This window comes from Musca vetustissima, unplaced genomic scaffold (assembly GCF_032173495.1).
Source record: "Musca vetustissima isolate MV318-11 ecotype Yass unplaced genomic scaffold, APGP_CSIRO_Mvet_v1 utg16721, whole genome shotgun sequence".
Classification (NCBI taxonomy): Eukaryota; Metazoa; Arthropoda; class Insecta; order Diptera; family Muscidae; genus Musca; species Musca vetustissima.
Genome location: NW_026873324.1, coordinates 51851 through 75591, shown reverse-complemented (window position 1 = coordinate 75591; position 23741 = coordinate 51851). Strand labels below are relative to the sequence as shown.

Sequence of the window (23741 nt, the reverse complement as noted above, 5' to 3'; positions counted from 1 at the left end):
GAATAATAAAAACAATACACTCCAAAAAAATAAAAGTATGTAATTGTCTTTTTAATGTCTTATAGGGATGAGAATTTGTTTTTAAATATTTTTTCGAGGTCCTTTTTTTTAAGGTTATATAGTCAATAAAAGTTATTAGCCATGTTGGCTTATTATACCCTACACAACTATGTTGTCAGGGTATTATAGCTTTGTGCGGTCCCAAAAGTTTGTAACGCCGCGAAATATTGGTCCTAGACCCACAATTAAGTATACCGATCTATCTATCATATGTCGACTAGCTGTATGTCCGTCCGTCCATAATAATTTGTAAAAGCGATACAGGCCACAATTACGGACCAATCTTCACGAAATTTTGCATGTAGAATGGGTTCTGGCCAACGAAGACCCTTATTGTTTTTGGTAAAGATCGGTTAATATTTAGGGGATAAAATGGGCCAAAAACTTTTTTTCTGATTTTCTAGTCGCTCCAGAGGGCGCAATTATGACCCAAACTTCGAGAATTTTTACATGGAGAAGGGAATCGGGCCAATAAGGTTCCAGTTATGGTCAAGGACAATACCTATAATATTCGGTGATGATCAGATAATAATTTTGGGATGAAGTGGAGCAAAAACTTATTTTTTTGTGTTTTTTTGGAGTCGATATATAGACTACATTTGAAAGCAGAACATCACAACACAACCCACGGTACAGGGAAGGGACAAGTATTTAGAAGAGCTGTACTGAATATTATTAATATTTGTTGACCTCTAGTTATTCAAAAGGGTGCAAGTATCGCGAAATATTGCCCAAGCTCAGAATGTAGTACCACAGAAAGTTAGATTTTCGTGGAAGTTGTGTAGGGTATCATATGGTCGGCCCCCCGACTTATAGCCATATAGCTTGAAAAATTAAGCTCCCATGGCGACCAGCGCAAAAGCGGGATCTTTATATGGAGGTTATACCAAAAAATGGGGGGTAAATTGAACATATTTTGTTTATCCATCTAGAATACGTTCACATGGTCAAGAGAATTCCTAAAGCCTTTTTATAGAGGGACTACATTAAAAATTTGATTTAAAAATTGGAAATTATTGGCAAATATGTTTTGTAACATTCCGAGTATTCAGGAAGTAAAATTACAGCCACCTCGTTTGGAAAATGCTCCCATGAACCTACAGTGAACATTTTTTTGAAAATGTTTTTCATTCTCCATGAATCTTTAATGAAAAATTCCAATCTGAGATATCGTCCATATAGACATCCTATATCATATTTTCTATAAAAAGCTAGTCTATAAACATTCAGATCCCAATGTTTATAAACTTTCATTGTTCTATCAAGACTCCCTTCAGCTGTCTATAAAGACTCCACTCAACTTGTCTGTAAAGACTTCATTTAGTTCTTCCCTTCAGCTCGACTATAAATCAATCGGCCCTTCAATTCGTCTACAAAGACTTCCGTCAATAAAATTCAGTTGGTCTATAAAGACTCCTTTCAGTATATATGGACCGCTTCATTCCTTTCAATACATAAAATATCTAAAGCAATTGGTCAGCTCCAAAAGGACTTTCTGCTGTAAAATAAATTAAACGTTTCGGTGTGGTATTCTTAAATGTATTTAATAAAAAGTGGGGGTATTTTTTGAACTTTGGAACCCCATATCTCGGGAAGTACAGATTTCCCCCCGAAAAAAATTATGCTGCTGTAATCAGCATCAGAAGGGCTAAGGGCTAAGCCAAGGCATGATTTGTCAGGATTCTATTGATTTGTTTGATCTCGCTTGGCTTGGCTGTGGTTTTATGGAACCATAAATACTCGCATTTCTGGAACAACTCAACACCCGCCATTAGAAAATAAAAATTAAATGTATAATTGATACACCCTGTTATTTCGATAACAATTCTTATCGAAAGCTCTCATGTTGTTATGTGCTCTCAGGTGATTTCTACGCCGCAACACTTCGATTCCCCAATAAATCGATTTATTTGCCTTTTTTGCACCGTTTTTTTTCTGCATCATGTCGATGGCAGTTCGATTTGTATTCACAAAAATTCCGAGCCATAACGTGTTTGGCAGAAACTTGTTTTCGTCATCATCAGCTAAAGGAACTCGACGTTTCCACGCCACGACCGCTGCGGCACAACAACATTTGCAAACGTTAGCTACAGATAAACGCAAGAAAATGTCCAACTATCAAATTGTCGAGAAGGGTGCTCCCAATTCAACAAATTACAGCATTTATTTCAGTAAGTATAGAATACCAAATAAATTTTGAGAATATAGAAGAAAAAATCGACCGGCTTTTTCTGTGTGAGCTGCATACATTTATTAATTCCGATGTGTCCAATTGAAATGACATTGACCGTAACCCATTCATCCCGACGATGTTTAATTATTATTGAAAATGTGAAGTGGTTGTATTCTGACTGCTGTTATCTGTTCGGTGTTCGGCATTAATTGTCCTAAGCCTCTGTAAGCTTATGCAATATTTTTTATAAACGGTGAAATTGATAAGAAACCCCCATCAGCACCGTAAATTGCCTTTTGTGGTGTGTCCGATTGTTTGTACGTCTGTCACACCGTCAAAGTCCGTTGTGATTTGTTGTTATTGTTTTTTACATGCATTTGCGTGTGCGGAAGGTATTTGAAGAGGAGGTATTCCCCCGAAAAAGATTAGAAATGTAACAATTATTGTTTTTTTTTTTTTTTTATGTGAAATGTTTGCAGTTCTGCTGATTATGCATTTTACATGCGCACCTGAGTTCCGCTTTCCGGAAATTATTCTAAGAACATTTGACATACAAGTGAAATGCTTGTTTGAGGCACAGTGTTTTGAGGTGTTTAAAAAATTTGCAGATAAAATAAAATAAAAAAAATTAACTTGAACTGGCGACTTAGACGATCTGATGACAGGCATTCTATATAGAACTTTGGTAGTGTTGAAGGGAGTCTTTTATAGACGTGGTGAAGGGAGTCTTTTATAGACGAGGTGAAGGGAGTCTTATAGACGAGCTGAAGGGAGTCTTTTTATAGACGAGCTGAAGGGAGTCTTTTATAGACGAGCTGAAGGGAGTCTTTTATAGACGAGCTGAAGGGAGTCTTTTATAGACGAGCTGAAGGGAGTCTTTTATAGACGAGCTGAAGGGAGTCTTTTATAGACGAGCTGAAGGGAGTCTTTTATAGACGAGCTTTTTAGAGGAGCTGAAGGCGGTTTTCATAGATCAGACAAAAGCATTCCTTAGGTCCCCAAGAACTACAACTTCCTATCAAAAAAAAATAAATAAATAAATAAAAATCCTACTACTTTTTTTCTATAGAAAAGAATTTCTCAGGTCCCTGAGGACTACTTTTTCTATAGAAAAAGATTCCTCAGGTCCCTGAGGACTACTTTTTTCTTTAGAAAAAAATTCTTCAGGTCCCTGAGGAATACCTTTTTCTATAGAAAAAAAATCCTCAGGTCCCTAAGGACTACTTTTTCGATAAAAAAAAAAAAAATCCTCAGGTCCCTGAGGACTACTTTTTTTCTATCGAAAAAAATCCTCAGGTCCCTAAGTACTACTTTTTTCTATAGAAAAAATTCTCAGGTCCCTGAGGATTACTTTTTTTCCATATGCATTTTATGCAGAAATTTAAAAAAAAATCTTGAAAGTCTTCGATTTTGATGAAAATTTTAAATAAAATACTAATCTGCTTATTCATCTCCTCTCTTCCATTTTTATCTTATATAAACGTGACTTTTTAAATAAATACGAACAACAAAACTTTCCGTGCCCAATACACAGACCCATAATCATAATTTCAATATGATGATTTAGCTATTTTTATATTTATATTCATTTTGTTTTATTATCTCCCTCTCTCTCTTATTGTTTTTTATCTTTTGTCTGATCACTTGAAATAATCCCGCAACCCTTTTTCTAAAGATAGAATTATTTGTTAAGGTCCAAAGACTATCACTTTTTGTGATAATAAAGAAGCGGTAATTTCCACTTTTGATTTAAATCTCAAAATTTTGAAAAATCAAATAATTTAGCTGGTAAAGCTATTGCTATATGGAAAAAATAATACTTTAGTTTTTTTTTTAATTTTATATATTTCATACCACAGTGCTGCGGGTTTCTTTGTACTGTTGTGTATTGGTCATCACTGTTATCAGCGATTAGCTGGTGAATATAAACCCTACCTATTTCAATTAGAATTTTTGTATTTCGTAATAAGCAAAAATTCGAATTAATTTATTGGTCAAATGCAAAGTACAGTGGTAAAATGATATTTTATCTAGCTTCAATATAATTGGTAAGATAAAATATTTTTTTATCATTTATTTAATTTGAAAAATTTATAAAGCAGAAAAAGAGTGGGTATGAAGAGAAAGGAAGTAAATTGTTGAATATTTTTGTATTTTTGAGAAAAGAAGCAAGGGGAATTAGTAATAGCTATTAAAATGTCCCCATATTTGTGTAAGTCCATCCTAATGTATTTACACACAAACAAATTTATTCAACGTGTTTTTGACACACAGACACAAATTGGTTTTTTGAATTGCTTGTCCATCCATTGTTACTCGGTCGTTTTTTTATTAATGATTAATTGAAATTATAATTGATGTCTGCTCCAATTCTTGTATTTGTATTTGTTTTGTGTTTTCTTTAATTGATTTTCCTTTGCAGAAACTGCTTGCGGTAAAGGTGTTTCTCCATTGCACGATATCCCCCTCTATGCCAATGAAGAGAAGACCGTGTACAATATGGTGGTTGAAGTACCACGTTGGACAAATGCTAAAATGGAGGTAAGCATGTCATGGTTTATAAAAGAAAAACAAAAGAAAAAATTGTCCTCATAGTTTTTTCTATAGAAAGAAGTGTCCTGAGGATTTTTTTCTATAGAAAAAATTGACCTCAAAGTCCTGAAGAATTTTTTCTATAAAAAAGTATCCTCTAGTCCCTGAGGATTTTTTTCTATAGAAAAAAGTGTCCCCAGAGTCCTGAGGAATTTTTTTCTATAGAAAAATGTGTCCCCAGAGCCCTGAGGAATTTTTTTCTATAGAAAAATTTTCCTCAGAGTCCTGAGGAATTTTTTTCTATAGAAAAATTTTCCTCAGAGTCCTGAGGAATTTTTTTCTATAGAAAAAAGTGTCCTCAGAGTCCTGAGGATTTTTTTTTCTATAGAAAAAGGTCTTCAGTGTCCTGAGGAATTTTTTTCTATAGAAAAAAGTGTCCTCAGTGTCCTGAGGAATTTTTTTCTATAGAAAAAAGTGTCCTCAGAGTCCTGAGGAATTTTTTTCTATAGAAAAAAGTGTCCTCAGAGTCCTGAGGAATTTTTTCTATAGAAAAAAGTGTCCTCAGAGTCCTGAGGAATTTTTTTCTATAGAAAAAAGTGTCCTCAGAGTCCTGAGGAATTTTTTTCTATAGAAAAAAGTGTCCTCAGAGTCCTGAGGAATTTTTTTCTATAGAAAAAAGTGTCCTCAGAGTCCTGAGGAATTTTTTTCTATAGAAAAAAGTGTCCTCAGGCTCCTGAGGAATTTTTTTCTATAGAAAAAAGTGTCCTCAGAGTCCTGAGGAATTTTTTTCTATAGAAAAAAGTGTCCTCAGAGTCCTGAGGATTTTTTTCTATAGAAAAAAGTGTCATCCGGTAACTGAGGAGTTTATTTCTGCTTTTGCAAATGTAAACAAAAAAATTATATTTAATGACCGTATCGATTGATTCCTCTTCGTCTTCTCTTGTTTTTAGATTAGCTTAAAGAATCCCTTGAACCCCATCAAACAAGATGTTAAAAAGGGTAAATTGCGTTTCGTTGCCAATTGCTTCCCCCACAAAGGCTACATCTGGAATTATGGTGCCTTCCCACAGACATGGGAAAATCCCGATCACATTGAACCCAGCACTGGCTGCAAGGGTGATAATGATCCCATTGATGTCTTGGAAATTGGTTATCGTGTTGCCAAACGTGGTGAAGTTGTTCAAGTTAAAATTTTGGGCACCATTGCTCTAATCGATGAGGGTGAAACTGATTGGAAAATTATTGCCATTGATGTTAAGGATCCATTGGCTGATAAGCTGAATGATATCGGTGATGTTGATAAACATTTCCCCGGTTTGTTGAGAGCCACCGTTGAATGGTTCAAAATCTACAAGATTCCCGATGGTAAACCCGAAAATCAATTTGCTTTCAATGGTGATGCCAAGAATGCCGCCTTCGCCACCAATGTTGTGGCCGAAACTCACAAATTCTGGCAGGGTTTGATTAGTCAACAATTGGAGGGTGGTTCTATTTCAAGGTACATTTAATTTTAATTGTTAAAATAAATGAAACAATATTTTATTAAATTTATTATTTTTTCATAGATTGAACACAACCGTCACCGATTCACCATTCCTTACAAATCCCGATGAGGCTGAAAAAATTATCTCTGAAGCACCCGAAGGTGGTGATGTTGAAGAGGTCACCGACATAGGTAAGATACATTTTCTTCACACAAATGTCTATGCTAAATTGTAGCTAGGTGTACGGGACTACCGCTATTAGTTTTGGAATGCTTATGCACATAACACCCTTACACAGAAACAAAACAACAACTAATACACAATAACAATGGTGATTTTTAGTAACTAAGTAAAATATTTTTTTTATAACCAATGTATATATTTCCCTTTTTTACAAATAAAATTTGTGGTGTGTGTAGTTACTTTTTAACATACATTTTTGGATCTAATTAAAAATTGACTATACTTTTCCCTTTTCTCCAATTTATTTTTCATTTCAGTCGATAAGTGGCATTTCATTCATCTTAAGTGAAACAAACAAGGCTCCGCAACATTGATATTTATGAAAAATGTTTGTATTAAATGGTATAAGAAACCTTGAATTTACTTACTTGCATATTGTAATGTAATACAAGTTCTTAGACACCCTAGTTTGTATCCTTATATTATTAATTAAAAAAAAGAATAACAAAATGAAGAAAAAATACACCACTGAAAAAGAAACTTTGCACTTGAATTTAAATTTGTTTTTCTTCGGGATTTTTTCAAGAATATTATTCAATACCTATAGGAGGAGTGGATTTTGTATAGAATATTTTTCACGGCCCACAAAGCGTGGATTTTGTAAAGAATATAAAGAATATATTTTCAAGGCCTACATAAAGAATATGTTTTCAAGGCCAACAAGGGGATTGGATTGTTTAAAGAATATATTTTCAAGGCCTACAAGGGGCTTGGTTTGTTTAAAGAATATTATTAAAAGGGCTATTAAATAAAAAAATCCTCAGGGGTGAGAGGATTTTTTCTTTAGAAAATAAATACCGTTTTTATGTTTTCCTCAGAGTACTGTTTTTATATTTTTCTATAGAAAAAACAGTTCTAAGCGTCTCTGAGGAATTGTTAGTAGAGAAAGAATAGGTCTCAGTTCACTGAGGATTTTTTCCGTAGAAAACTCACCTCAGCGTCACTAAAGTTTTTTTTTCCTATAGAAAAAAAGAGTCCTTAGAGTCACAGAGGAATTTGTTCTATAGAAAATATAGCACTCGGATTACTGAGAATTGTTTTCTTCTAATAGAGTACTCAGACATTTTTTATATAGATAATAGAGTCCTTAAAGTACTGAGGATTTTTTTCTATAGAAAAAAAGAGGCCTCAGCGAACTGAGAATTTTTTCTGTAGAGAAAAAAGAGTTCCCAGCTGACTGAGGAATTTTTTTCTATAGGAAAAAGTCTCCAGCTCACTGAGGAATATTTAAATATTAGTATTAGTTCTTTCGACAAACACTGTGTGTAATGCTAGTCGTTATTGTGAATGATATGCTACTATTGTAAATGAAAACTTTGGCTGACGAATCATTAACGATTGTGAATTACGACTTTGGGTGTAACAGCTGATTTTTGCAATTGTTTGTGTTTGACCGGCATACCATGGGCCAATGTAAATGAAACGAAGAGATTTTAAGAAAACAATTTACACAAAATTTTAAATAAAACCCTATAAAGTGTTATTACAAATAGTCCTTTTAATATTATAAAAGCACATCACCGAAAAAAATTCAATTATAAAAATTAAACTTGGGAAACCCCTAGTTCACATAATTTCATTTAATGAATATTGATATTGAACCATATACAACTCGAATGTCCACATAGGCCAGTTGATCTCAATTGTTGTCCCTAACAAGAAACGGAAGGCAGAATGTCCTCAAAGGAAACAAAAGCTTTGTTTAAAGAAATCCGAGAAGCTATAAAAACGGAAAAATACGAAGAGGCCATAAAGAAATGTGAGGTTGGTGTTTTGATTGGTTGTGGTTTTTGGTAGATCTTATTAATGACCATTTATTATTATTCCCGAAATTTAGGAAGTCTTGAAGCTAGAACCTAAAAGTTATATGGGCCATATATTGCTGGGAGCAGCCTATCAAAATAGTAATAAACAAGAAGCGGCCAAATATTTGCGTAAAGCCGTCGAATATTCGGCACCTCAGCCACCAACTGTTGCACTTCAGGTATGCAGGTCGACTGAAAAAAAATACAGTCGAAATTGTTTATAACGATAACGTTTTTAAGGACACGTAGTTTATTACCACGTTATACAAAAGTCCGGAAAAAAGCTTAACTCTGTACTTATAACGACTAGGGCTTTTAGTGATCAAACCTGTAGGTCCCTTGAATATCGTTATAAATGATATCGATTGTAAATAATTGAATGTGGTGTTTTTGTTTTTATTGTTATTAATAATATATTTTGCTTAATAGGGCCTGGCAAATTGTGCCCCCAGTGAAGAGCTGCCACACATTTTTGAACAATTAATAAAATTGGTTCCGTAAGTACTACTTTTTGATAATTTTGTAAATAAATTTCTAATTTTTGCATATTTATCTTTTAGAGAAAAACAATTGGATTATTTTGAGAAATTATATAATGTCTCCACGAATAGTTCCAAGGTGGCCACGGAGTGTTTTCATACATTTAAACGTCTATTAGCCATCACGGATTTAGAAACTCACAAGACTGTTTTATTAAAATATTATGGTAGACTTTTAATACAAAAGGACATCACAGTTGAGGAGGAGGATGAGGAGAATGTAAGTTTAACTGTTTTTAAGTGGAATATAAGAACTGGGCTAAGATCGGAACTTAAACAAATATAACGTCTAGAAATTTCATACTTCCTAGACAATGGACACGTGAGGACTTTTTATAGGACTTCTATGGGTCTTCAGCTCAATTCGAAATAAATATAATGTCTAGAAATTTCATACTTCCTAGACAATGGACACGTGAGGACTTTTTATAGGACTTCTATGGGTCTTCAGTTCAATTCGAGTCCAGCTCTTATATTCAATACAAGTCATATTTCTTTTGATTATTTGTTCCATTAATTCAATATCCTACTTTCAGTACAAATCAAGTTTGGAAGAATTATTAAAGGACAACGCATTGGATGTTTACCTGCCGGCCTATAAACGCTATTTAAAACTTTTATATAAACAACAAGATTTGGCAAAATGTTTGGAATATGCCTGCAAACTGGTGGATTTGTATCCACAAGATATTTATGCCTATGAATGGATATGCAAAATATATTGTGAAAATTATGATTGCACAGAGGAGAATAACAATTGTTTAGAAAGTTTACAACAAAATATCGAATACTATGCAACAAAACTGGGAGAATTAAATTCTGAATCCAGTTTGGCTTTGCTAATACAAGCCATTGAAAAATATAGTGCCGAACAATATGTTGCCGCCCGAGATATATTGTATAGGGTGTTAGTGATACAACCAAATTATTCAGTAGCAATGAAATTATTAGCTCGTTGTGAAATGCATTTAGAGGCGTTCGGTTTGGCCTATCCGTTATGGCAACAATTGAATGATAAAACCAATGTTGATTATGCCATATGTGTTTCGTATTCGTGTGTGGATTCAGAGATATTAAATGAAGCAGTTGATGTTCTAAAGGCACTGGAAGAGAAAGAGAAAACTGAAGATGCTGTTAGAGCATTGGCAAGGTAGGTGGATACATATATTCCTATTCAATTTATAATTGTTCCCTCTTTTCTAGATGTTATTTAAAATTGGGCGATGCACGTAATCTCAATCGTCTGCAAATGAGTGATGTTTCGAAGGCGGAATTTTTCTAGTAAGTATTTCACCAATCATACATTTGATTTGAGTATTTTTTTTTTGTATAGAAAAAAGTGTCCCCAGCGGGCCTGAGGTTTTTTTCAGGAAATTGGAATCCTCAGCTCAAGTAGGATTTTTTTCATAGAAAAAAATAGACCTCAACTCACAAAGTTTTTTTCTGTATAAAAAAGTCTCCACAGCGGACTGAGTAATTTGTTTCCATTGAAAAAAGAATATTTTCTATAGTAAAGTTATAATTTCAAAAAAATTCTATGATTTTTCCAGCTATGATACACCCTCCGAAGCCATTCAATTCTTAGGCTCAACATGGGAAGATTTGGAAACTTATAACGCATTAGTTTTACGCGCCCAATACTATTATGAATTACAGGACTATGATGTAGCCCTGACATGTGCCTTAAAAGCCACTCGCTTGAGGCCTTACAGTTCCGTGTGTTTTTATCATTTGGGTAAAATATATTTGGCCACCAATGATATGGTACGTTCACGTAAATGTTTTGAGAAATGTATTACCCTGAATCCCATCAATGAGGATGCTGTGGAAAATCTTTCGGCAATTTATCAGCAATTGGGTGAAGAGGTAAGTATCAAATCAAATTTGAAATAATAGCAGATTTATTGAATAATTATTATTTAATATTTAGGATCTCAATGTTGCCTTACTTTTGAATACCTTGAAGAAAGTCAAAACGCCATCGAAATTTAAACACATTCACTATAAACTGGGTCTACACTATTTGAATGTGAATAATTGTGATGAGGTAAGAAGAAAATTCCCTCAAGAGGTCATGAAGGAAAATAGGAGTCTTGTCTTCCTTTCCCCAAACCTCATTTTTCTTTATTTGGATTCCACATAAAAACATTCTATTTTTTCTTCTAGGCCATTCACTGCTTCCGCACGGCCATAAAACATGATGTCTCTTGTATGATATATTGGGAGTCCTTGGGTGATGCTTATGCAGCCAGAGGTTCATACAATTCAGCAATAAGAGTTTATCAGAAAATTTTGGAAATGCAGCCGGATAATGTATATGCCAAGCTACAAATGGCCATTATGAAAACAACAATACGCATGTATTCCGAGGCAATAGAAGATTTTGATAATTTACTAAAAGAACATGAAGACTATTTGCCGGCCCTAAAGGGAGCTGCTGAGGCGCATATTGGTTTGGCCAATTTTCTGAATCAGGAAAATCGTTATGGTCGGGCCAAGGATCATTTTCAAATGGCCATCAATATGTTGCAAAGGTACCATAAAAATAATCTAATTAAGGAACATATATCTAAACCGTTATTTTTTTCCATTTTAGATGTTTCCTAAACCCCGATAATTTAAATATGGTTTGGCTATGGCGTCTAACGGCCAATGTGTTTGTTTCAACCGCCCAAATGCCTGAGTCCTTGGCGAATTTAGATGTTAGCGGAAAACTGGCCAAGCGGGAGTCGGATATAGCTTTTTTGACACGCAAAGATTTGCTGAATTTGGCCTTGAGGTGGGGTATAATTTTTTGTTTCTAAAGAATAAAATCATTTTTTTGGTTTGTATTTTCAGATTCTATACCTGCGCCTTGAAAATCAAACAAAACACCTACCTTTGGTATGAGCTGGCTTTGTGTTCCTATTACTGTGCCAATATTTTATGTGAGGAATCCGAGTCACATTTGGAAATGGCCACCAAGGCCTGTCAAATGGCAATTAAAGAAGATCCAAACAGATGGCAGAACTGGAATTTATTGGGTGTTATTAATATGCATACATGTAAGTGGATAAGAATATTTTTCAAAGGCTCCTGTAGTCGTCGTTTTTTAAGAAATATTTATTCAAAATATAGTTCAAGGCTTCATTTTAAATAATATTCTTCTCCTCTCTCTCTCTCTCTCTCTTTCCAGCCATCAACAATTTACCCTTGGCCCAACACTGCTTCGTTCAAGCCCTAACCCTTGAACGTAAATCCTATACCACCTGGACCAATTTGGGTGTGCTGTATTTAAAATTAAATGAAATTCGCATGGCCAATCAAGCTTTCCAGAGAGCCCAACAATCCTCTCCAGTCTACCAAAATGCATGGATTGGTCAGGCCATGATTGCTGAATATATTCATGAAGAGGAAGAGGCGGTGGATTTATTCCGTCATTGTCAACAATTCGATTATCATCCGGAATCCGCTATAGGCTATGCTCATTGGGTTTGCCATATTTTATCCGATGAAGAGAAATGCAAATTACCCCATTATAAACATGCCATCGATTCAATGTATGCTGATGTGGTTGCCTTCGATGCCATTAGTTGGTATACGATAAATGAAGAGAATGATGCCTCCACGAGTGCATGGTCTTTTTTGGGATTCCTATGTGAACGTCATCGTCTATATCGTTTGGCCACGAAGGCCTATAGTAAGGCGGCCGAAAAGGCCACGGGAAATGAACGTGATTTAATGTACACAAATCTGGGCTATAGTCATTTGCGTTTAAATGAACCCAATGAAGCGATTATGGCTTTTAATAAAATTGCTCATGCCTCGTTTAAGCCAATGATTGGTTTAGCATTAGCCTATTACAAGGCTGGGCAACATCAGGAATCTTATTCGGTATATAAATCGGTATTGAAAAGTGTGGCCGGCATTGAAGATGATAAGGCATCGCGGATTTTGGTGGCAATGGCTTCGATGGTTTATGCTTTTCAGGGTGAAGCGGATACGAAAACTATTTTGTATCAATGGTAAGCTAAACATGATCTAAGTTATTAATATTTTTGAATAAATGTTTATGTTTTTAGTATCCTCCTAAAAGACTCTCCCATACAAGCCTTGTTTTCGGCCTGTGCCTTGGGTATTTTACATCATGACAATCAATTATCCGAAACTATTTTAACTGAACTGAAGAAACGTGAAAACTCGGAAAAACATGTGGCTGATATTGCCTATCTAACAGCCCAATATTATTTAGTAAATGTAAGTTTTCAAGGCCTGTAAAAATCCAATCAAAATATTTTGTTTCGGAATTTGCAGGAAATATTCTTATTTTTTAATTGAATTTTATTTACATACACCCTCGTTCCCCTATTTAGAATCAACCTCGCAAAGCTTTATGCTACCTCATGACACGTGTTCACATCTTTCCCAACTGTGCCCAATTGCGTAAAGTTTTGGCCAATTTCCTATTGGAAAACTATGGACAAAAACGTCAATATCAAACGGCCACCAGTCAAATAGCATTGAGTGCTATATCCCTGGTGCATTCAAGCAAGACAAAGAAGTATGCCACTCTGCATTTTTTCCCAATAAAATTCTAATTTCATTTTGTTCTTTTTCAGGAGTGACTCTCTGGAAGATTCTCAAACCTTGTTGGTTGCCAGCCAAGCTTTAGAGCCAGTCAATAGAAATCGTTCATTGAAACTGATACAAAAGGCAATTTTATTGCATCCCAAAAATGTAAATGCCTGGAATGCTTTATTGGCCGTACACTAAATTCGCAATGAAATTTAAAATTTATAATTGTGGAAATAAATAAATGCAGAAAATTGATTAAGTTATATAATTTTTTACTATATGCAAAAACTGAAATTTTAATTAATTGATAGGACTACAGAATATTTTTTTTAAAAATATTTCCTCAGCTACAAGCATTGTTTTTCAAGGGCTACAAGAGGCGTGGATTTCACCCATAAGAACTATAAAAAAAATGGGTTGAGGAGTCGGGTTAGTTGCCCACACTTGGAAAACCGAACCTACTATGAAAAAGCAAAGAAAAAGAAAACCAAACCCACCTAATGTTGACGACCCCCGCAAACGTATAAAGGACCACGATCTGCGAATCAGCACTTGGAATGTGCTCACGTTGTACAGAACAGGCGCAGTGTTCGCTTTAACGGATGTACTCATGAAGTACAAAGCCCATATTATTGCCTCACAGGAAATGCGATGGAAAGGGACTGGCATAAGTAAATCAGAAGATTACGCCCTGTATTATAGCTGTCATGAAACGAGACATGAATTTGGCTGCGGATTTATGGTTAACAGGAGAATAAAAGACCTCGTCTACAGATTCACTCCAGTAGATGAGCGAATTGCTATAATCACAGAAAATTCTGGTAGGAGATTTTAATGCAAAAATCGGAAGGCAACAAAAAAAAAAAAAACATGGTAGTTAGCAGCACCAGATTCAAGCATTTCGATATACACAAGGCCACTTGGATTTCTCCCGATCGAACAACGAGAAATCAAATCGATCATGTTGTGATAGACGGAAGGCATTCATCCAGTGTTTTAGACGTCCGATCGATCCGGGGAGCGAATATCGATTCGGACCATTACCTTGTGGCAGCCAAGGTACGCACCCGTCTTAATGTAGCAGCAAAAGTGCGATCTAATGTAATACGGACATTTGACGTCGAAAAGCCAAAAAAATTGACACCTAGCCAAGATGGAGTCAGAATAGCAATCAATCGGCTGAAGAATAATAAAGCAGCAAGTGCCGATGAGCTACAAGCCGAACTATTCAAGACTGGTGGTCAGATGCTGGTAAGCAGCATGCATCAGATGATTAGTACAATTTGACTAGTAGAATGCATGCTCAATGATTGGAACCTCAGCATCGATATGTGCCAACTATAGAGGAATAAGTCTCCTTCCCATCGCATATAAAGTGCTATCTAGCGTACTGCGTGAACGACTGAAGCCAATGGTCAATGACATTACTGGACCATACCAATGCGGCTTCAGACCTGGCAAATCTCCCATTAACCAGATTTTCACTCTCCTCCAGATCCTGAAAAAGACCCACGAAAAACACATCGACACATTCCACCTATTCGTCGACTATAAAGTCGCATTCGTCAGCCCTATCCGTTCAGAGGTGTATAAAGCCATGTCTGCGTTTGGCATTCCTGCAAAATTAATACGACTATGCAGGATAACTTTAACTGGCACAAGATCAGCAGTTAAAGTCGGAAATGACCTCCTCGAGGATTCGTACAAGGTGACAGTTTGTCGTGTGACCTTTTTAACATCCTGCTGGAAAAGGTCATCCGAGAGGCAAAAGTGAACAGAAATGTACACCAAACTACACATGTTACTCGCCTACGCCGATGGCATCGACACGATGGGTCGAACACTGAGAGCGGTAACAGCCACCTTTGAACAAATTAAGAAAGAGTCTTCCAAAGTGGGTCTGGCAATAAACGGCGAGAAGACCAAGCTGATGGTATCAATGCGCAAGACGTCCAGTAGACTCGGATCAGCTGTGGAACTTGAGAACTACAGCTTTGAGTTAGTCAAAGATTTTATATATCTTGGTACCGCCATAAGTAGAACGAATGACATCAGTTTTGAAATTCGAAGAAGGATAGTGATGGCCAACTGGTGCTACTATGGTCTGAGCAAACAACTCAAAAGCAAGACCACCTCCCGCCAAAACAAACTCACACTCTACAAGACGCTAATACTACTCGTGCTGTTATATGTAACTGAAGCATGGGTACTTGCGCAAGCAGATGAGGCAGCTCTTGGAGTGTTTGAGAGAAAAATTCTCCGAAAGATCTATGGGGCGATCTGCGTTGACGGTGAATATCGCCGTCGAATAAACTATGAGTTGTACCAGCTATTCTCGGACATCGACATTGTTAGACGTATTGAGCTGCAGCGACTACTTTGCCTAGGTCATGTTGTGAGAATGGATGAAGATGTCCCAGCCCAGAAGGCATATAAAAGCGAACCAGCTGAAGGTTCACGCAGAAGGGAAAGGCCATGAATAAGATAGAAAGATCAAGTGGAAGATACCATTGCCGAACATGGTCTTTCAAATTGGAACAACTGCACAAAAGACCGATGCGCCTGGAAATCTTTTTCAAACTCGGCTTATGGAACGAAAGTTCTGTCACAAGCCAGCTAAGTAAGTAAGTCTTTATGCGTGGATTTTTTAAAGATTGATTTTTAAAGACTATTTTTTTAACTCTTCTTTAGGCGTGGATTTTTTAAAGTGCTTGATTGTCCATCCCTGGCAACCGTATGAGTAATATTAATTCGTATACGCACCCATGAGCACATCTTTCATCATTTACCACTCAATGTGCTATATCGTATGTATGTACGTGTGTGTGGATCTGATTGCAATAGTTTCTTTCCTCCGAATATTACTATTCTAATTATAAATGTTGTAGCATTTTTTTTTTCAATTATTAGTTTAGTACCTAATGAGGTGAATAGCAGCAATAGTAAAAAAATAAAGAAAGGGATGTATACCCAGTTCGGAAAATCGTAAACAAATTTCAATATTTTCTATAAAAAAAAAAATAGAAAAAAACACAAATTAGTAAATTATTTGTGTAAAATTAATTTTTTTTTTTAAATTTTATTAATTATTAAGCACCGAAAAATAATCTTGGGATTATTTCCTCTTTTTGGAAAATATAGGTAGGTGATAATAATAAAAAAATGTATTGAAATAACCCCAGCTACCAGTAACAATAATAATCATGCTCATCGTTTATTTTTTTTTTGTTCTGGTGCAAGTATACAAATCCCGAAAAAATGTAAACAAAATATTTCACACAGCCCAGCTGGACTAGTTCTCACAATGGAGGATGAGCGAGCGAACGAACAATCAACCTATCGACCGACAAAGACAACCCCCAATTTCACTTTCATTCAATACTGGCTCGGCTGGAAAAAATATGTGATAGATGTTCATGCATCCGCCAAGTGCGTGTGTTTGTGTGTAATAATAAATATCATTAGAAATCGATAACATCAACTAATGAGAATTGATAAGAAGACAGCTGCAAGCTGATAAAAAAAACGAAAACTTCGAAACTAAACAGGTTCGCTTGAAGTCCTTGCAAAAATTCACGAAATCGCTTACATTAGTCTATAGAACGCAATATTAATAAACGGTACGGTACGGTTCCACAAACGCTTAGGCAAATGTAGACACACACAAAAGAAATTTCTAATTTTATATAAAGATAATAATTCGCAGATACGTTTTCCGAAAAGAGAAAAAGCTAATGATTTGTCGAGAATTAAATTTTTATAGAAAATATATTGTAAAAAATTAAAAGGATTTAAAAAGAAAATAATTTTTGGAAAATTATATTACAACAAAAAAATAGTTATTTTAAAGTTGACCACCAATAAAATGCTTTCAAAGCATTTTATTTTATGTGCTGTGTGCTTCCATATTTTTGGTATTTTCAATAATTCCTGGTCATTGGATATTACCAAATCAGCTGCAAATTTAGAGCTCATGAAAAATGTAGTCAAAATAATGGATAACCAACTTCAAGTGACGTGAGTATAGAAGAAAAAATTTCCAAAGACTTCCATAGGTCTTAAAAACATTTGAAATTGATTTTTTTTTTCGTTGACATAAAGCCAAAAAACACATTTTTATTAAAAAAAATTAATTTCTGAAGAAGAATAATATATGTATAAACGTTCTCACTAATCTGCTCGGCCTAGTTTTGTATGTAAATAATTGAAAATAGTGGGAACATGCGAAAGAAAAATGATTTCCTGTCGCCATTGCAGCTGGGGAGCCAATATGTCTACCATACGTAATCCCATGTAAATAAATGATAGCTGTATAGACATTTTATAGGTGGGATTATATTGAACACAATAGTTACAGGTTTTATTGCTAGCATGTTTCTCTATCATAAAACTCAGACAATTTACGGAAAAAAAATAAATTAAGAGACCTCTACAAAATCAACACAATAGTTACCACCACTCTGTAGTACAGGGTATTATGTCTTTGTGCATATGTATGTAACAGGCAAAAGGAAACGAGATAGACACATGGTTCCATTTGAGAATATGCATAGAATCACTTTCTGAGTCGATTTATGCATGTCCGTCCGTCTGTCCATGTTAAATTATAAACAAAGTACAGGTCGCATTTATGAAATACGACAATTGGCATATGTCACTTATTTCGCCCAAGGAAGAACCCTATAGAAACTGGGAAAAAATCGGCTCAGATTTAGATATAGCTCACATATATATTTTCAGCCGATGTAATGTAAATGGTATATCAACGTCCCTATATATCTTTCGATTTGCACGAAATTTTGCAAAGCCTAATGATTTAGGTCTACAATGCTGTGTGTCAAGTTTCCCGGAAATCGGTTCAGATTTAGATATAGTTCCTATATATGTTTTGGTTCGATTTAAGGTAAATGGTATACCAAAGTCCCATATCTTTCGATTTGCAAGTAATTTGGTACAGCGTAATGAATTAGGTCTAGAATGTTGTGTGTTAAGTTTCGTGAAAATCGGTACAGATTTATATATAGCTCCCATATATATTTTCGTCCGATTTAAGGTAAATGGTGCACCAAAGTCCCTATATATCTTTCGATTTGAACGAAATTTTGCACAGCCTAATGATTTAGGTCTAGAATGATGTGTGTTAAGTTTCCTGAACATCGGTTCAGATTTAGATATAGCTCCCATGTATATTTTCGGCCGATTTAATGTAAATGGTGTACCAAAGTTTCTATATATCTTTCAATTTGGATGAAATTTTGCACAGCGTAATAAATTAGGTCTATTATATATTTTGGTCCGATTTAAGGTAAATGGTGTACGAAAGTTCCTATACATCTTTCAATTTAGATGAAATTTGGCATAGCGTGTCTAGAATGACGTGTGCTAAGTTTCGTGAAAATCGGTTCAGATTTAAATATAGCTCCCATATATATTTTCGTCGGATTTAATGTAAATGGTGCACCAATGTAATTCTATATCTTTCGATTTGCACGAAAGTGGGCATAGCGTAATGAATTAGGTCTAGAATGAAATGTGTTAAGTTTCCTGAATATCGGTCCAGATTTAGATATAGCTCCCATATATATTTTCATCCGATTTAATGTAAGTTGTGCACCAAAGTCCACATATATCTTTCGATTTGCACGAAATTTTGCACAGCCTAATGATTTAGGTCTAGAATGATGTGTGTTAAGTTTCGTGAAAATCGGTTCAGATTTAGATATAGCTCCTATATATATTTTCTTCCGATTTTATGTAAATTGTGCACTAAAGATCCGAAGTTTGTCCGAAGTTAGATATAGCCCCCATATATTAGGATTCATCTGTTGAATATACCCAAAGTGGTGAAGGGTATCACATAGTCGGCCCCGTCCGACTTTACTACTTTCATTACTGGTTTATAAATATTTTTTGAAGGCCTCTAAGTGGCGTGGATTTTTTAAAGAATATCTTTTCAAGGCCTCTAAGAGGCGTGGATTTTTTAAACAATATCTTTTCAAGGCCTCTAAGAGGCGTGGATTTTTTTAAAGAATGTCTTTTCAAGGCCTCTAAGAGGCGTGGATTTTTTAAACAATGTATTTACAAGGCCTCTAAGAGGCGTGGATTTTTTTAAAGAATGTCTTTTTAAGGCCTCTAAGAGGCGTGGATTATTTAAAGAATATCTTTTCAAGACCCCTAAGAGGCGTGGATTTTTTAAAGAATATATTTTCAAGGCCTCTAAGAGGCGTGGATTTTTTAAGGACATTTTTTTAAGGCCTCTAAGAGGCGTGGATTTTTTTAAGGATATTTTTTTAAGGCCTATAATAGGCGTGGATTTTTTTAAGGATATTTTTTTAAGGCCTATAAGAGGCGTGGAGTTTTTAAAGGATATTTTTTTAAGGCCTCTAAGAGGCGTGGATTTTTTCAAGGCTTCTAAGAGGCGTGGATTTTTTAAAGGATATTTTTTCAAGGCTTCTAAGAGGCGTGGATTTTTTAAAGGATATTTTTTCAAGGCCACTAAAAGGCGTGGACTTTTTATAGAATATCTTTTCAAGGCTTCTAAGAGGCGTGGATTTTTTAAAGGATATTTTTTCAAGGCTTCTAAGAGGCGTGGATTTTTTAAAGGATATTTTTCAAGGCTTCTAAGAGGCGTGGATTTTTTAAAGGATATTTTTTCAAGGCCACTAAAAGGCGTGGACTTTTTATAGAATATCTTTTCAAGGCTTCTAAGAGGCGTGGATTTTTTAAAGGATATTTTTTCAAGGCCACTAAAAGGCGTGGACTTTTTATAGAATATTTTTTCAAGGCCACTAAAAGGCGTGGACTTTTTATGGAATATTTTTTCAAGGCCACTAAAAGGCGTGGACTTTTAATAAAATATTTTTTCAAGGCCTGTAAAAGGCGTGGACTTTTTATAGAATATCTTTTCAAGGCTTCTAAGAGGCGTGGATTTTTTAAAGGATATTTTTTCAAGGCCACTAAAAGGCGTGGACTTTTTATAGAATATTTTTTCAAGGCCACTAAAAGGCGTGGACTTTTAATAAAATATTTTTTCAAGGCCTGTAAAAGGCGTGGACTTTTTATAGAATATATTTTCAAGGTCTATAAAAAGCAACGATTTTTAAAGAATAGCCTTGAAAAATATTCTCTATAAAGCCTCGAAAAATTATGTTTTAAAAAATCCACGCTTTTTATAGACCTTGATAAAAATATTCATTAAAAAATCCACGCCTCTGTCTGGGCTTGAAAAATTATTCTTTAAATATTAAAGTATCTAATTATTTTGTTCTTTTATTCTTTGTAGCCCCTTCCTGAACATCACCATTTCGGCTGTACCTCCCAATTGTGTCCAGATGGTCTGTAAATTCGTTTGCTTTAATGGCCAATCATCGGAAATCGATCAGGACATTGATATTGTGGTCAAGAAAAATGTAAGTTTCGAAATTCGATTTTTATTTTTTTTTATTCTCCAACATTAAAACTCTCTCCTTCTTCTCTCCCAGGACCAACCCTGCGATGTCATTGAGGAGTTACGTTTGTATAACTACAAATTTACGGATAACCGCTTATACCATGGCTTCCTGGGTACTTATACGGATAAGGTGGAGGCATTATATGTGGCATCATCGAATGTCAGTGACGTGGCTGCGGGTACCTTTGCCGGGGGGATATTTCAAAAAATCTACTTCGAAGATTTGAAATTACGAGAATTGCGTAAAGATTTCTTTGAGGATATCAGTCGGGATTTTCAACTCCTCTCGATAATCCAAAAGGAGAATCCCTTGCGCGCGGTCAATGGAGATTTTTTGGATTATGTCAAGTATCAAATTAAACATTTGACCATGCAAGTGGGCCTGTCGTGTGTTCGCAACATCACCGGAAGTTCAAATTTATTGAATAATTTGATTTATGTGGATTTTAGTTACAATAACTTTAGGGACCATTTTACGGATAAGGTATTCAGCAAGGTATCGATGGTCGAGCATATTGATTTGTCCCACTCGAATTTGGAATATTTACCACCCTATGCGTTTGCGGATGTTGTGGACACTTTGGAATATTTGGATTTGTCGCACAATAAGTTGAAGACCCTGACGCATACGATTTTCGGTTGGCATGAAATTCCGAGGGAATTGAAAGTCTATGCCCATGGTAATCCGTGGGAATGTTCGTGTGATTTGCAGCGGGAAATGAAAGAGATTTTTATTTATCAAACTACGAAGTTGACATGTTCCGAACCAGAATCGTATGAGCATTGGTCGCTATTTGATGATCGGATTTGTGAAGAGTTTGAAACGGAGACTACAAAGATATTGGAGGTGGAGAATAACGATTCAACGCTGGCCATTGAAAAGGAGGAGGAACAGGGTGATGGGGAGAGAGATGTGGTAATTTCAACTACGACCTCCACCACGACCACCTTGGTAGCGGAGGAATTGCCGGACATTATAAATCAAGTACCTCTGCTACCGTCTTTCCCTATTGTAGTGGAATTGAAATGTTGGATCCCAGAGGCTGATAAATCTAAGGAGAATTATACGAATCAGCCTTTGAAGGTTCCCATTGTGCAGTTTGAGTTGGTACCCAGGGACCACCTAAGTGTAGATGTGGTTGTGGAAAAAATTGAAGAAAATTCAGATCCCAACTCCTCATCATCGGAATCTTCATCAGATAGTTTATCTTCGTCCACCTCCTCCTCCTCCTCGGCATCCCTGGAAGCCTACAACGAAACCATTGGCCTAATTTGGTTCAGCAAAGCCACCACCCAATTTTATAAAATGGAAATCAATTACAATGAATATGGACTGGGCTGCTACCATTCGATAACCTATACGAACACGGTCACCGAATTGGTACCCAATGTGGCCTATACCTTTTGTATGATCATTAAAGATCAATTGATGATATCTCCCTTCAATTGTAAGTCCATACATGTTAGCGGTAATCTATCGATCCAGAGTAGTGCCTGGTTGACCCGAGACATGAAGGTGACTGGACTTTCGTTGGTCGTTTTTGGTATTGTCATGTTCTCCTTTGCTGGGATTCTGATGATTTATTTGCTGCTCAAGAGGAAACCGATTCTATTGAAGGGTAGCAAAAGGGTAACCACCGTGGGTTCGCACAGTGATGAGATTGTGGTAATGCCCCGGGCCAAGTCCATAAAAGTTATGAAGGAGAAAGAAAATGCCCTGGCCAGAAAGAGGTGGGTTCTGAAGATCATTTTTTATATTCAAAAAAATTTTACATTTTCTCTCTTCCCACACAGCTCCAAACCCATTGTCATCAAGCGTCGCAAATCCACCGATAGCGTGGCCAGCTATCAAAGCTATATGAATACGAATCTGTATGAGGTAATACCAGCCTATTCTCAGATAACCGCCTCACCTACACAAAGTCGCAGCTTCGATAGCAATACTTCTTCCTCGCTTTCGTCAACCCTAACCTTGGTTAATAATGATGCCAACGCTGATTCTCAGGTGGAAATGCAGTCGTCAGCAAATCTTCATCAGCCGAAGACGAATGACACTTACGATTTGGAATCGTGCTATTTAACACCTCTAAATAGTACCGTTTCCAGTTCAGCAGATTTGGTAAATTATGCCGAAATACCATATCGTACGAAACGGGTCTCCAATGATCCGCTGCCGGCAGTACCGAAGGAGCAAAGGCGCCTGGAAGAGAGTGCCAATCGAGATATTGGTGTCATTTATATGTTGGACAGTCAGGTGTGATGGGCGTGTGTGAAGTGCCATGGAGGGTAGGGAGAGAGGAGGATTAAATACATTGAAATATCAATTTTATGTAAAATATTTTTTCCCATTTAATGTAAAGACCAATAAAGATTTTTTGCAAAAAATTCTAAACTTTAAAAATATATATATTTAAAAAAAATCACGCCTTCTATAGGCTCTTGAAAAAATATTCTTTAAAAAATCCACGCCTTCTATAGGCTCTTGAAAAAATATTCTTTAAAAAATCCACGCCTTCTATAGTCTCTTGAAAAAATATTCTTGAAAAAATCCACGCCTTCTATAGGCTCTTGAAAAAATATTCTTTAAAAAATCCACGCCTTCTATAGGCTCTTGAAAAAATATTCTTTAAAAAATCCACGCCTTCTATAGGCTCTTGAAAAAATATTCTTCAAAAAATCCACGCCTTCTATAGGCTCTTGAAAAAATATTCTTTAAAAAATCCACGCCTTCTATAGGCTCTTGAAAAAATATTCTTTAAAAAATCCACGCCTTCTATAGGCTCTTGAAAAAATATTCTTTAAAAAATCCACGCCTTCTATAGGCTTTTGAAAAAATATTCTTTAAAAAATTCACGCCTTCTATAGGCTCTTGAAAAAATATTCTTTAAAAAATCCACGCCT

At 35.6% G+C, this 23741-nt stretch overlaps 3 protein-coding genes across 3 annotated transcripts; all 3 read left to right on the top strand.

The window, feature by feature from the left end:
- The first annotated feature begins 1997 nt into the window (after window positions 1–1997).
- Window positions 1998–6887, top strand: LOC133324239 (inorganic pyrophosphatase). The gene is made up of 5 exons (XM_061533090.1): window positions 1998–2231; window positions 4656–4774; window positions 5716–6263; window positions 6331–6440; window positions 6750–6887. The coding sequence occupies exons 1-5, from the start codon at window positions 2003–2005 to the stop codon at window positions 6779–6781; spliced, it is 1038 nt and encodes a 345-aa protein (XP_061389074.1). The 5' UTR covers window positions 1998–2002; the 3' UTR covers window positions 6782–6887.
- A 1279-nt stretch (window positions 6888–8166) lies between these two features.
- Window positions 8167–13598, top strand: LOC133324179 (tetratricopeptide repeat protein 37). The gene is made up of 15 exons (XM_061533045.1): window positions 8167–8256; window positions 8330–8476; window positions 8727–8794; window positions 8858–9056; window positions 9373–9986; window positions 10040–10117; window positions 10387–10702; window positions 10767–10883; window positions 11003–11370; window positions 11433–11615; window positions 11675–11880; window positions 12012–12840; window positions 12898–13072; window positions 13189–13376; window positions 13435–13598. Exons 1-15 carry the CDS (start codon window positions 8167–8169, stop codon window positions 13586–13588), a joined length of 3732 nt encoding a protein of 1243 aa, XP_061389029.1. The 3' UTR covers window positions 13589–13598.
- Window positions 13599–17660: 4062 nt separating this feature from the next.
- LOC133324163 (uncharacterized) lies at window positions 17661–23100 on the top strand. Its single transcript, XM_061533043.1, has 4 exons — window positions 17661–17683; window positions 20673–20799; window positions 20872–22008; window positions 22099–23100. The coding sequence occupies exons 1-4, from the start codon at window positions 17661–17663 to the stop codon at window positions 23098–23100; spliced, it is 2289 nt and encodes a 762-aa protein (XP_061389027.1).
- Window positions 23101–23741: the final 641 nt, after the last annotated feature.